Consider the following 13,345-nt stretch of genomic DNA (forward strand, 5'->3'; position numbering starts at 1 on the left):
CGGGATCCCCCACATCAGATGGTTTACTCTAACCTTGTGTGATGCCCCAAAATCCTGACCAGGGGGAAGCACAAATCTGCATTGTGGAGATCCCCGAGGGCCCAAATCAAAGTCCTTGCACCAACCGGGGAAAACCCAGCCATAAACATCCCCCTGACAGTGTGGGCAATCCATACAATGTAATAGGACTCCCAAAAGGCACACATATTTACTCTCAATATCGAACCAATGTTACCCCAAATCAAAGTCCCCCCACATCCCCAAACACACCATCACTGACCACACCCACACACTTACAACAGAGCTGTCCCTCCTCACAGCCATACTGAGGAACCCCACAGTGGTTCTCCAACGTCTCCAGTTGCAGGAGAATGGCTCCAAGAGCAAGGACATTGTGAGTACGAGTGCTACGTGCACTACCCAGGCTATGAGAGCTTGAAGCTGTCAAAGCAAAAAGAAAAGCTGAGGCTGCAGTTAAGATAAGGGGGAAGCTAGCCTGGGGAGAGACTAAGGCAATGGAATGTGAGGAACAGTGTGAAAAGCCGTGTGATGATTAATGCTGGACCAATAGCTTTGCGAGCAAGACACGTAATTTCTGTATGCTAACCAATCGTGAGCTGTCTATCTCCGTGTGCACCCTGTATTTCTGTATAAGTATGAGCTGATTTGGGCAATAAATCAAAGCTCCACCATTACTTCTATGAAGACATGTGGTTCATTTCGGGCAACCTTCCTGGAAGTGGCGCCCGAACAGGGACCCGGGAAAGCCGCACAAGTTGCCACCATGGTTCGATGTAGAGGCAGCGGGACGCTCGAGAGTTGTCACAGCGGCTTGATGTGGAGGCAATGGGAGCGGGGAAGGTTGGTGCGAGTAAGTGCCGTTTGCCAAGAGGACGGTAGCTCAGAGCATCGTGTGCTGAGAGGACAACGACTCAGACTCACAGCGGGGTGAGTGCCGTGTGCTGAGCAGGCAGCAACTTGGGTAGGAAGTGTGCGCAGCTTCCTCCTCCGCCAACTGCTGCTAGCATGGACAGACCCTGCTTCTTAGTATCCTTGCTAAGCAAGGGGAGGCAGTGAAGGATAAGGACTTAGCTAAGCTAGTAACGTGGGCCCGAGAACAGGGGTTCCTGAAGACTCCTCTGCTCATTTTCATAGCGGAAGAATGGCGTGATATAGGAGATCATATGTGGGACTGCGTGATATTTGGGGGGAAGGATGAGAAGTTACTGAAGCCTCTGAGATCGTATGTGGCGTGCTGTTGCCAACACCTTGAAGGCCATATGACCCCCCGCTGAATGGCCGCTGCCGCAGCCACCTCAGCCGTCGCGCGGTGCTCACCATGGGAGTGAAGGGCTTCCAGGACTACATCGAGAAGCACTGCAACAGCACCGTGGTGCCTGTCGAGCTGCAGAAGCTGGCGCGGGGCAGCCTGGTGGGCGGGGCGGAGGGGTGGCAGCAGCCTCCGCAGACCTTGCTGCGCCTCCTCATCGAAGCCGACAGCTGCCTGCACTGGCTCTATGGTGGCTTCTACATGGGCTGGGCTGTTTTGCTGAACTGATTGCTGGACTAAATGTCTCACTGCATTGGGACCTCCAGGAACTGTAACTTATGGGATCGCAGGCGATAGGGAACATGTCACAAAATTGGATCCAGACCTGCTTTGTATTCGGCAATACCCAGCAGGGCCTAAATCCCTATAAAGGACTGAATTGGACCTCTTGGACTAATGTATCTAGCGGTGGTAAATTTACTTATCGGGATGCTGGTGGTTACTGTGGCACCAATACATCAAAAAGGCAGGGTTTGGGTGCCTATGGTACAGCTGCAAAAGGTAACAACGCGACTATATGGTGCAATGGCTCTGCGAAGGCATTGCCTCCGGACATCTTTTTGATCTGTGGAGACAGAGCGTGGCAGGGCATCCCTAGCCGGGTGATAGCTGGACCTTGTAAATTTGTTATTTAGGAAAATTAACTATGTTTGCTCCTACCTTTGCGCAGCTTTGAAACATTTGTCTCTCTAACCGCTCTAACTGTGTGAAGCGTGCTCTGCTAACGCCTGAATGTAATGATAACACTGAGCTCTTATCGCTTGCCACAAGGGTTGTACTCTCCTTTTTCGAACTGCTTCTGCTTGATCAAAACAGCTTACGGCATGCCTTGCTACAAAATCACGCTGCCATAGACTTTCTGTTATTAGCTCGAGGTCACGAGATGGCTTCGTGGCCTTGTCAAGGAGGGCCTTTGTCTACTGATGTTGCTGGTGGTGGGAATCCTCATAATTTGTTTGGTTACTGCTGTTTTTAAGAAAATGCTCTCGAAGGTTACCTCGACGGTTTTGCTTGTGCAAGAAAAGAACGGGGGAACTATGGATGGATGGCTGACCCAGGGAGGTCATGTTTTTCTCCCCCTGGGTCACTGCGAGCAAAACAGCTGCTATGGATCACTGTCTCACACAGAACAATGATGGGAGTTGGTGTAAGGAATGCAGAGCTGCAATAGAGACTGCTGTGCCAGGTGCCATGAGACAAGCTGCAATCAACCACAAGTTATGAGAACTGTGCCTTGTTGTACTTAGCATGTTATTTGTACTGCTCTATATAAATAGCTGTATACTGTTGTTATTAATTGGCTTGGCTACTAGTAAGCATATGGGTGTGTGGCCTCATCCATGCCGCGCCTTGGCTGAATATTGCTCTCCAGGGAACCTCAGACAAGTTGCTCGGTGACAAAAGACGTTGTGGAAGTCCAGGTAGATGACATCAGTTGCCCTTGGATAACATCAGTTACTCTCAAAGGCTCATTTCTCACCCCAAAGTTCTTCCTTACGCACCATGAATTCCTTACCAGCAGTTCAGAACCTCCAATTATTCCCAAGTGACTCCAAAATTCCATCACCATTCTTCTGGGACAACCAAAATTGCCCCACTCCAACCCAAAGATCTACAAAACCAGTGCGGTGCATGGCCATGCTTACACACAACACATGTGCAAGGTGCATTAGTGCACAAAAACATGTATGCTGGGTGCAGGATGAACATCACCATCACCAAGTGCAAGGGTGTTGTGTGTGCTCACCGTCACATGTGCACTGCACGCATGTGATACATACACATTACATGTGTGTCTGCTGTCACATGGGCAAAAGAGATGTACGTACACATGAATCACAAACCTACTAGTGTGCCTCCATGTCTATATGCACGATGTCATGTATACACAAGATATGGGTATACTATAATGCACACCCTGTTTTTAGCATCTATCCAAACACTGACACTACAAGTGCATACTCGTTGTATGTGTGTGTCCTCAGAGGGTGCCCCATGTCTATGTGGGTGTCACTGTGCCCCCAAAGGTCTGTGCTGCTGTCCCCAGTGGGGATGGCAGAGGAAAGTGCAGTGGGGAAAGAGTGTGGTACCCAAAGTGCGTGGTGGCAGCAGGCTGGATGTGCTGGGGATGGCACGTGGCATGCCATGTGGGACAGCCCATTGGAGCCATGTATGCTGTGCCTGGCATCTCATGGGGGACAGAGTGCAAGGCCACATGATGGGGGCTCCTTGGGGACTTGAGAGGTGACAGCCTGCGTGGGGCACAGCAATGGGGGCTCTGTGCAGTGCTCTCTGTATGTCACTGGGAAACCAAAAGTGCCACCACACATGATGGCTATTTATCACATGAGGTGGAGACTTCATGTCTCCATCCCGTCCCCAAAGAGGAAATGAGATTGCCTCTCTGGTCACTCCCTGTCCCCACTGCATTCTCGTTGTCCCCAAGCTGCTCCTGCCTCATGGCACCAATGGTGGTGGCCCTCATCCTGGGTGAGTGACAATGGGGACGTGGTGCCACGGGGGTTGGTGGCCCAGTGTGGGACCAGGACCGTGTCCCTTGCAGGTTGGCGTCTGGTGGCAGCGAGCAGGGCACAGCAACGTGAGTATGGGGACAGGGGGAGAATGGGGGCAGAGGGAGGGGAGCACAGTCAGGGGGCCAGCAGAGGGGCCCAGGAGGGTGTGCAGGGACAAGGCTGACTGCTGTCCCCTGTCCTAGTGCCCCGACCCTCCCTGTCACTGCACCCCAGCCAGGGAGTGTCCCTGGGGGACAATGTCACCCTGCGCTGCCACCTGCCCCGGCTGGCTGCCTGGGTCTGGCTGTACCAGGAAAGAGGTTGGTCGTACAACAAGGGGAAGGAGAAGGAGCAGGACGCGGCCGAGTTCTTCTTTGTTAGCACACTGCGGGAACACGCAGGTCGTTATTGGTGTCAGTACCGGGTGTCTTGGTCAGTAGGGGCATCAGAGAAGAGTGACCCCGTGGAGCTGGTGCTGACAGGTGAGGACACTGGGGACAGCAAATGGCTCTGGCTGCTCCCCACAGGACCGTGTCCCACTGCTGTCCCCTCCCTCATGCAGATCACAGTTATTCCCCACCCAGCATTTCCATTCACCCCGAGCAACATGTGGAGATGGGGACCAACATCACCATCCGCTGCTGGAACAAGGACTACGGGGCCACCTTCCTCCTGCACAAGGATGGGAGCTCAGACCCTATCAAGCACCAGGACCCCAGTGGTGGAGGTGCTGCAAACTTTACCTTCCTGGCGATGACCCCAGCTGACAGTGGCACATACAGGTGCTCCTATCGCCTCAGGGGTTACCCCTTTGTGTCCTCACCCCCTGGGGACAGCGTGATGCTGGAGGTGACACCCACAGCTGCACTCTCAGGTGGGTCTGAGCCCCCCATTTGCATACCCCCCGTCATGGATGGGTGGCTGTGTCTCTGCATCCAGTCTGCATAGGGCTTGTGGCTGGCTATAGGGACACCCAAACACCTGGATCCCACAGGTGCTGTGGAGCAGTCCTGGGCCAATTTTGTGATGGCACTGGTGAGGGGCTTTGTGGCTGCACTCGTCTTTGGCCTCGGAGTCTTCTTTGTCATCGATGCCCACAGCCTCTGGATACGGAGAGATGACAACTGTGGTGAGCAAGTTTAAATGTCTACCGTCCACTACTGATTCCAGCAATTCCCCCGCCTGCCCTTCGATCCCATATAGACCCTCCCAGGTGTCCCTTGCCTTCCCTTTCATCCCCTATCAATGCCCAACTGAGCTCCTGGAGTGTGTCTCAAGGTCACCCCATAACCCACTTTCTGACACAGGAGCCCCCCCATAATGCACGAGGCTGTGAAGTTCCTGATTATTGTCTGGCTCACAAACCCCATCTCCCAGCTTTCCCTGTGGGGCCTCACCAAACCTCACCAGGGAAACCCAAACCCTGCTCAGAATTATCCCTCAGCACCAACAGCCCCATATGGCTCACCCTAACTTTATATGCCTCCCAAATCCAGCCCATGGGGAACCCAAAATCTGCATTGGGGGGAATCCCTAGACACAAAATCTCAGCCTCCAGACCCATCGGAGCCCTCCAGGCCCTAAGCACACCACAGATCCCATAGTGCACCCACAAACCCACTAGAAGGTACCCCAAAAAACGCTCATATGGAACCCCAATCTATGACCCACAGGGATGACAAATCTAATCCGCTATGGTCCCACAATCCCTTAACACTCCAGACCCCGTGGGCACCCCCAAACCACAGCAGGACCCCCAGCCATCCCCCCCTTGGGATCCCCAAATAGAAGGACCGCACAGCTCCAGACCCTCCCTCTTGGACACCACTCCCAAATACCAACACAATCGGTCCCCCTCCAAAGCATGTGGGAGACCCCCATGGTGGCACCCCGCTGTTCCCCTGTGTCTCCAGGTGCCCCCCCAGTGACAGTGAGCATCTGACCTACGCCGAAATTCATGTTGTGACCCCTGCTCCCCGGCCACCCATCAGCCCCCCATTATCTACACCCATGTGGGCAGTGGGGGACCCCTGCTGATACCCCCACACCCGCAGTGCTTCATTTTTAAGGTGCTCTGAATGGGACACACCCCAAATTCCCCACTTGGAGCTCCATGATACAGCAATCCCATCCATATACCCCTAAATCCCAAGAAATCAAACATCCCCAAATCCTCCCCTGTGCAGCTCATCTCATTTAAAGACCACCAAATCCCTGAATTCTCCTCTCTCACCCCCAAATCCTTCCTGATTCCCCTCAAATCCAGTAACATCCCATGAGTTCACAAGTACTCCTTAATCCACCACAAAACCAAACACCTCTGCTAGATAACCTGCAAATCCTTCCCAATCCAACCCCACAATTCCACTGAAGACCCACTCACCCCAAAGCACATCCACCTCCAATTTGACCCTACGGGGATCCCTCCCAGAGTCTCCCTCCTGCTCTTCTGTCTTGCAGCTCCTCAAAATGGATTCAAAATGATTGCTTTTCTCCCCCCATCACCTCTCTCCCTTACGTTCCTTCTCTGCTTCTCTCCATTTCCTTTCTTTTCTTTCTCTTACTCGCTCTTCCTCATTTTCCTCCCAGTCATCTTTTAGACTTCTCCTGCAGCAGCCATAACCTCAATTTCCCTGGAGGTAGCAGAGAAGGCAATAACACCAGTGTCAACATATCCTTTATCCCTAGAGCTCATTCATTGCTACTAGGAAGTCCCCAAATTTTGTTGCAGGGCAGTTGATTAGCTGAAGGTGGAAAGTTCAATAAATGGTCTTCTGTCATTCCTCTGAGTCCCTGTCTGACTCTGTTGCCCTGGAGAGCCCAGGCAAGCACGGACTGCCCTACAGGGTCACTGTGCAGAGAGTGTGGTATGCGCTGGGGGACACCATGCCAGGGAACACACTCAGTCCTTTGGGACAGTGTGTGACACCCCAGGGTGCAGAGCGTGTGGGGCACATCAACAGTCACAGTGTGCAGAGTGCACCTCTCCACTTGTCCCACCCCAGAGGGACCCCACGGTGCAACCACCCCTATGGGCTAATATTGCCGCATCAGGAGGTGACATCTCATCATCCTGACCCCAGGAGGAAATGACAGCAGCTGTCTGGCCACTCTCTGTCCCCACGGCAGTCTCGATATCCCCAGTCTGCACTTCTTCCTCATCTGCCCCAGAAGAACTCCTCGTTGCTCAGGGATCCCTCAGGCCTTCCCGGTCCTGCCCAGAAATACACCCACCATGCCTCTGGCAAACAGAACTCTTGGCAATCCATCCCAACATCATATCGCCAGTCCTGTGGGACCCCACATGTGTCCCCAGCCACCCCAAGGCCTCAATGAGTCCATGTTCCTAACCACACGTGTGCGTGTTGCAACACAACTGCTCTCAGCGGTACAGCAGCGTCAGAGCTGCTGCTCACAGCTCTGAGCTGTTCCTTCACTCTGACTCTGCTGTCCTGGAGACCCCAGGAAAGCACGGACTGCCCTACTGGGGCACTGTGCAGATTCAGTGCCCTCAGTGTGTGCCCTCCCCATTTGTGTGGGTGTCACAGTGTCCCCAGCCGGTCTGTGCTGATCCCCGAGGGCATGACAGAGGAAAGCACAGAGAACAGAGTGTGGTACCCAAACTGCATGGTGACAGCTGGCTGGACGTGCTGGGGATCACAAGTGACCTCCCATGTGGATCACGCCATTGAATCCACAGGTTCTGTGCTGGGCAACGCACGGAGGACACCACTCAAGGCCACGTGATGGCAGAACTTTGGGGAGTGTGGGACACTCAGGGGATGACCGCCTGCATGGAACACCACAACAGAGGCTGTGTGCAGTGATCTGAGTGTGTGACCCTATCTGGGACCCAGCACTGTCACCACAGATGGGGGAAATCTGTCACGAGGATATGACATCATGGCATCCTGTCCCCAGGGGGAAATGAGATTGCCTCTCCGGCCACTCCCTGTCCCCACTGCAGTCTCACTGTCCCCAAGCTGCTCCTGCCTCATTGCACCAATGGCGGTGGCCGTCATTCTCGGTGAGTGACAACGGGGACGTGGTGCCACGGGGGTTGGTGGCCCAGTGTGGGACCAGGACTGTGTCCCTTGCAGGTTGGTGGCTGGTGACTGTGAGCTGGGCACAGCAATGTGAGTATGGGGAGAATGGGGATGGAGGGAGCGGAGCGAGGGCAGGGGGCCAGCAGAGGGGCCCAGGAGGGTGTGCAGAGACAAAGCTGACTGCTGTCCCCTGTCCTAGTGCCCCAACCCTCCCTGTCACTGCACCCCAGCCAGGGGGTGTCGCTGGGGAACAATGTCACCCTGCGCTGCCACCTGCCCCGCATGGCTACCTGGGTCCAGCTCTGGCTCAATGGAACTCTGAGATTTAACAAGGAAAAAGACAAGGAGCAGGATGCAGCTGAGTTCTCCTTTGCTGTCACAAACCTGGAGGACGCCGGGACATATCAGTGTCGGTACCAGGTGTCAGAGCCACTGTGGACATCAAATCAGAGTGACCCTGTGGAGCTGGTGCTGACAGGTGAGGGCACTGTGGACACCGGCTGCCCCTGAGCTTTTCCCACACGGCCAAGTCCCATCTCTTCCCCTCCCTGCACACAGACTGCAGCTTCCCCCAGCTCAGCATTTCCCTGAGCCCACGCAACATGTGGGAATGGGAACTGACGTCACCACCCAGTGCTGCAATGGGGGTTGTGGTGGCACATTCCTCCTGCACAGAGATGAATGCTCGGCCCATATCCTGTGCCAGGATCCCACTGGTGGGGCACAGCCACCTTCACCCACTGAGGGGGGACTCTGGCCACTGCCAGCACCAATAAAAAATCCTACAACCCCACGGACCACACATTTGGGTCCTCACCCCTGTAGACAGCATGGTGGTGGAAGTGACACCCACACCTGCAACCCCAGTTAGGTCGGAGACCTCATTTGTAGGGCCCCAGTGTCAGCCATGGGTGGAACTGTCACGGCATCCCTGCCCTGTGATGGGGACACCCAAACACTCGGAGCCCACAGGTGCCAAGGGGCGGTTCCATGGGAACCTGGTGGAGGCGGTGCTGAGGGGCTGTGCTGCTGTCTTGGTCTTCAGCCTGGGCCTCTACTTCGTCTTCGATGCCCGCAGCCTCTGGACATGGAGAGATGAGAGTGCTGGTGAGGAAGGACTAAAATGGTTTCCATTCCCTATGCATCCCATCAAGTGTCCTCTGCTTATTCTTTGACCCTCTCCAGATCCTTTATGGTTTCCCAGTTGTTCCTCGAGGCCCACACATAACTCCCACCCTTCCCCCTCTTCTTTTTGATGCAGGTGTCACCCCTGAAATGCACAAGTCAGTGCAATTGCAGGTAAGGGTCTCAGTCAGTGGAACCCAAATCCCAGTTCACTTCTTAAGACCCACACCTCGCATCTCCATGGAAACCCAAATCTTCCCCATGGGGACTCCAAATGACCCCCAGCCTCATATGGCTTACCCTCACATTTATGTGCACCACCCATGTCCAGCCCTTGGGAAACACAAACCTGCACTGTGGGGAACCCCAGCCCGCAGATACCCCTAAATACCCAGACCTAAAGGTGCCCTCCAAGCCTTAAACCCCCTCTAGACCCTATAGGCAACGAGAACTGGACGAGAGGGGCACTAAATGCACCCTCAGGGAAACCCAATGACCCATGGGGACACCAAAATTGAGCCTCTCTGTTCCACCAGTCCCTAAACACCCCGAGACCCTATGGGCACCCCAAATCCACGGCTGGACCCCCAAACATTCGCCATGCAGACCACAAATCTAAGCCCAGTCACAAATGCAGACTCCTCCTCATGGCCACACCCCCCACATACCTACACCACAGACCCACCCGCAGCTCACTCATCTTGGGGACCCCCATGATAGCACCCCATTCTCCTCCTCTATCTCCAGGGGCCCTCCAGGGACAGCGAGGATCTGACCTACGCCGAGATGCCAGCTGCCATCCCGTGCTCCCAGCCTCCCACTTCCCCCACTGCCCCCCAGTCCCCTGTCATCTACACCACAGTGAGCACTGATTTACCGCGCTGATGGGCCTCCCCAAGTGTCTCATTTCTGGGGTGTGTGGAAGGGGACAGACCTCAAATTCCCTGCTTGGGACTCCCTGATGTCCTGTTCTAACCACAAGCCAGATAACCTCCCCAAATCTAACAATCCCACATTCTCACTGGTGCATCCCAAATGCTTCCCACACACACCGAATCCCTAAATGCTCATCTCTTACCCCAAAGTCCTTCTTTATCCCCGCAAATCTCTTAACAGTCCCTGAGACCACCAAATCCTCTCCCATCCGCTCCCAAACACCACCACCATTCCTGTGAGACCCCCTCATCTGTCCCAATCTATCCCTCCTCTGGAGATCCCCAGACATGCCCCTTTGCTCCCCTTCCATCTCCCACTGATGCTCGATAGATCCCCTATAGATTCCCCAATATTTCCTGCCTCCTATTCTGTTCCAGTTTTATCATTGGTCTTTGGGTGCTGAGCAATTCCTTTGTGCATCACTTGCTTTCAAAAAATATGTTCATATATCTCATCATCATTACTGTTATGTCTCTCTTCGTTTTCGGTCTCAGTAAATAGATTTTATCTGAACCTACAAATTCTTCCTCTTTCTCTCCATTTCTCACCCCAAACCCACTGGGAGGGGTCAGTGAGAATGAAAGCTGTGTGGTGCTGAGCTGCTGTTGTGTGACAGCACCGCAGTCCCTGTGCTCCCTCCCTCCCACCCTCCATGCACAGGACGTGACACTCACGGGGCGGTGCTGTCAGATCCCCTCCGTGTGGAAAGGTCCAGAGGTGACCTCTCAGCTCTACCCCAGGAAGGCTCCATGCTGGGACAGGTCCAAGCAGGGCCAAGCCATGGCTGCCTGGGAAATGCCAGTGCTGGGCTGCTCCCCTGTTCCTGAGGAGCTGAAAAGGGGAACTGTGTGCCCTTCCCCACCGGGAACGCCTTGGGCTCAGAACCGCACAGTGTGCGCTGTGTTGGGAGCAGCACTGCTGGCAGCCCAGAACGAGAGGCTGTCATTCAACACACTGCTGATGGAAGGCTGAAATCCTGGCAGGGGCCATTGGCAGCCCTGCAGAGCCAATTCACTGCTGAACGGAATAGCACTCAGCGAGGGTGTGTTCTGCTGCAGACCCATCTGATCAGGAAATGTTTCTGCAGTCTGAATTAGAAGGACAGGAACAAGGGATGGACCTTGCCTTGCTCTCAGAATGTGGGACAGCAGTCTGATTGAATCTACTGACACACAGAGGCTGTGTGCGGAACCCATATACCCCACGAAAGAGTCAGCCTTCTCCTTGTCTGTTTTTTCCAGCCTGCCTGCATTGCTCACTGATGGGTTTGCCCTCCTGGGCTTTCCTTTTCAGGTTGACAGCCCTGTCGAAGCCTTCCTCGTTCTTCTTTGCACCCCTCACCATGTCCAGTTCCAGCTGGGCCTTGGCCTTCCTGCCCCCAGCCCCACACAGACCAGCACCAGCACCACCCTCCTGCCACGCTCCCTGGCCCTGCTGACACTGCCTGTGCATCTGCTTCTTGCTCTCCACTTTGACCAGCAGGTCCCGCTTCAGCCATGCTGCTCTCTTGCCTTCCTTTCCGGACAGCCTGCACTGGGGATGGAGAGCTCTTGTGCCCTGAGCAAAGCGGCCTTACACATCTGACAGCTCTGCTCCTCTCCCTGTCCTTTGAGGGCAAATTCCCAGCTGTGTGGGGCGCTTTCCATCACTCTGTTGCTCATCTGCCCATCCATTCCTCCATCCATCCATCCATCCATCCATCCATCCATCCATCCATCCATCCATCCATCCATCCATCCTCCTGCTGGATCTCCTGCTCCTGGGGCTGCACCTCCTGATCCAGTACGGACACAACAAATTCAAGCCACCTTCTGCCTGTCAGTCTCTCTACCTTGTTACCTATTGACTCTACTATCCACACAAACACCTTAACTACTGTCTATCTGTCCGTCCAATCCCAAAACCTCCACTAACCCCCAAAATCCCCAATCAGACTCTAAAAAGCTCCAATTGACCCCCAGAATCTCTGTACTGTCCCCAAAACTTCCATTTACCCAATGATCTTCACCCATTCCCAAAACCTCCATCTCACACCAAACTCTACATCCAACTCCACCATCTCCATCCAGCCACCCCTAATCCTTCATGCAGTCCCAACATCCACACCCCACACCACCCTCCACACACAGCCCCCCAGAAACTCAATGGACCCCAAGACCTACAGCCCCCAAAATCATCACCCACCCCAAAAAACCTCCATTCAGTCCCCACATCCACCATCCGGCCCCATCAATGTCACCCATCCCCCAAAATCTCTCTATACCCTGTAACCTGTATCCAACCCCTAAATCTCGATGCATCTCTGATCTCTACAGCCAGACCCAGTCTCTACATCCAGCCCCCAGACTCCATTCAACCACAAAATCCATCATTCAAACCCCAAAACCCCATCTACACCAAAACCACCATCCACCCCACAAAGCCTCAAACCAACCCCACATTTCTATCCAGCCCCAAACCTCCATCGAGAAGACTGCAGAACCTTCATGCAGCTGCCAGATCTCCCTGTGGCCCCACAGGTCTCCATCCAGCTCCCCACAATCCTCTGTCTGGACTCCATAATCTCCATCGAGCTCACAAACTCTCCAGCGTTTCCCCTTCCACCACCAAAAGGGGGAAGTCAGCTCTCCTGCCCTTCCCCTCACTGCTGCTCCCACACACAGCCCTCCCACACTCAAACTTCCTCTTCTCCCCCACTTTCTGGAAAACCCCACAACCCCTCTGTCCTGTTCCCAACCGTCACCCAAAGGCATTTTCCCTCCTCACCACAAATCCTGCCCCAAAACCACTGTGGGATAGGGGCTGGTTTGGCTTGTGGAGATGGAGATGCGCAAAAACCACTGTGGGATAGGGGCTGGTTTGGGTTGTGGAGATGGAGATGCACACGGAACGGACACGCGTGTGCTGTGGGGACAGATGTGGTGCAGGCGCGGAGCACGTGTTGATGACATGCATGTGCTGTGGAGGCACACGTGTAGTGCAGACCCAGGGAGCACATGCTAAGGACACACATGAGCAGCAGTGTGTACAGCTGGTGGTGCACACATACGGCATCGCACAGACACACACAGAAGCACAGAGTTCAGAGTGTCCCACACGTATGTTTGTACACCTGATATGCACATGGGATGGTGCACACCCGTTTAATACACATCCACGTGTTCACACGCACAGGTACATGGCTATAATTCACACGTGATGGTGAGCACAACGAGCACACTAGCACTGTGCACCCTTGAAGTCCATGTGTGCACACAACACACCCGTGTTTGCGTACACACCTGGGGGCATCAGCGGGCTCCTTGCGTGTCCACCACGGCGTAGATAATGGGGGGTTCAGGGGTGGTAGAAGAGCCGGGGGGGTGGGTGCTGGGGGTCACAGCTTGCAGCTGGGC

The 13,345-nt window shown here is 54.4% G+C and overlaps 4 protein-coding genes and 1 long non-coding RNA gene across 6 annotated transcripts in view; 4 read left to right on the forward strand and 1 right to left on the reverse strand.

Annotated features, from left to right (window-relative positions):
- Positions 1-13,345, reverse strand: part of CHIR-AB1 (immunoglobulin-like receptor CHIR-AB1) — a 173,847-nt gene that overhangs the window by 58,287 nt on the left and 102,215 nt on the right.
- The window catches only part of CHIR-A2 (immunoglobulin-like receptor CHIR-A2), a gene marked incomplete at its 3' end in the record, with an annotated part of 151,594 nt that overhangs the window by 48,511 nt on the left and 89,738 nt on the right, over positions 1-13,345 (forward strand).
- LOC107056128 (leukocyte immunoglobulin-like receptor subfamily A member 4) lies at positions 1,340-4,791 on the forward strand. The gene is made up of 3 exons (XM_040653981.1): positions 1,340-1,535; positions 4,053-4,325; positions 4,406-4,791. The coding sequence occupies exons 1-3, from the start codon at positions 1,340-1,342 to the stop codon at positions 4,789-4,791; spliced, it is 855 nt and encodes a 284-aa protein (XP_040509915.1).
- Positions 4,872-6,621, forward strand: LOC121107911. Its single transcript, XR_005842304.2, has 2 exons — positions 4,872-4,972; positions 5,757-6,621. It is a non-coding gene; the product is annotated as an uncharacterized LOC121107911 (long non-coding RNA).
- On the forward strand, positions 7,807-10,471 carry LOC112531171 (immunoglobulin superfamily member 1-like). Its single transcript, XM_040654515.2, has 6 exons — positions 7,807-7,870; positions 7,944-7,979; positions 8,089-8,367; positions 8,862-8,996; positions 9,151-9,188; positions 9,762-10,471. The coding sequence occupies exons 1-6, from the start codon at positions 7,849-7,851 to the stop codon at positions 9,897-9,899; spliced, it is 648 nt and encodes a 215-aa protein (XP_040510449.2). The 5' UTR covers positions 7,807-7,848; the 3' UTR covers positions 9,900-10,471.

Source organism: Gallus gallus, chromosome 31 (genome assembly GCF_016699485.2).
Source record: "Gallus gallus isolate bGalGal1 chromosome 31, bGalGal1.mat.broiler.GRCg7b, whole genome shotgun sequence".
Classification (NCBI taxonomy): domain Eukaryota; kingdom Metazoa; phylum Chordata; class Aves; order Galliformes; family Phasianidae; genus Gallus; species Gallus gallus.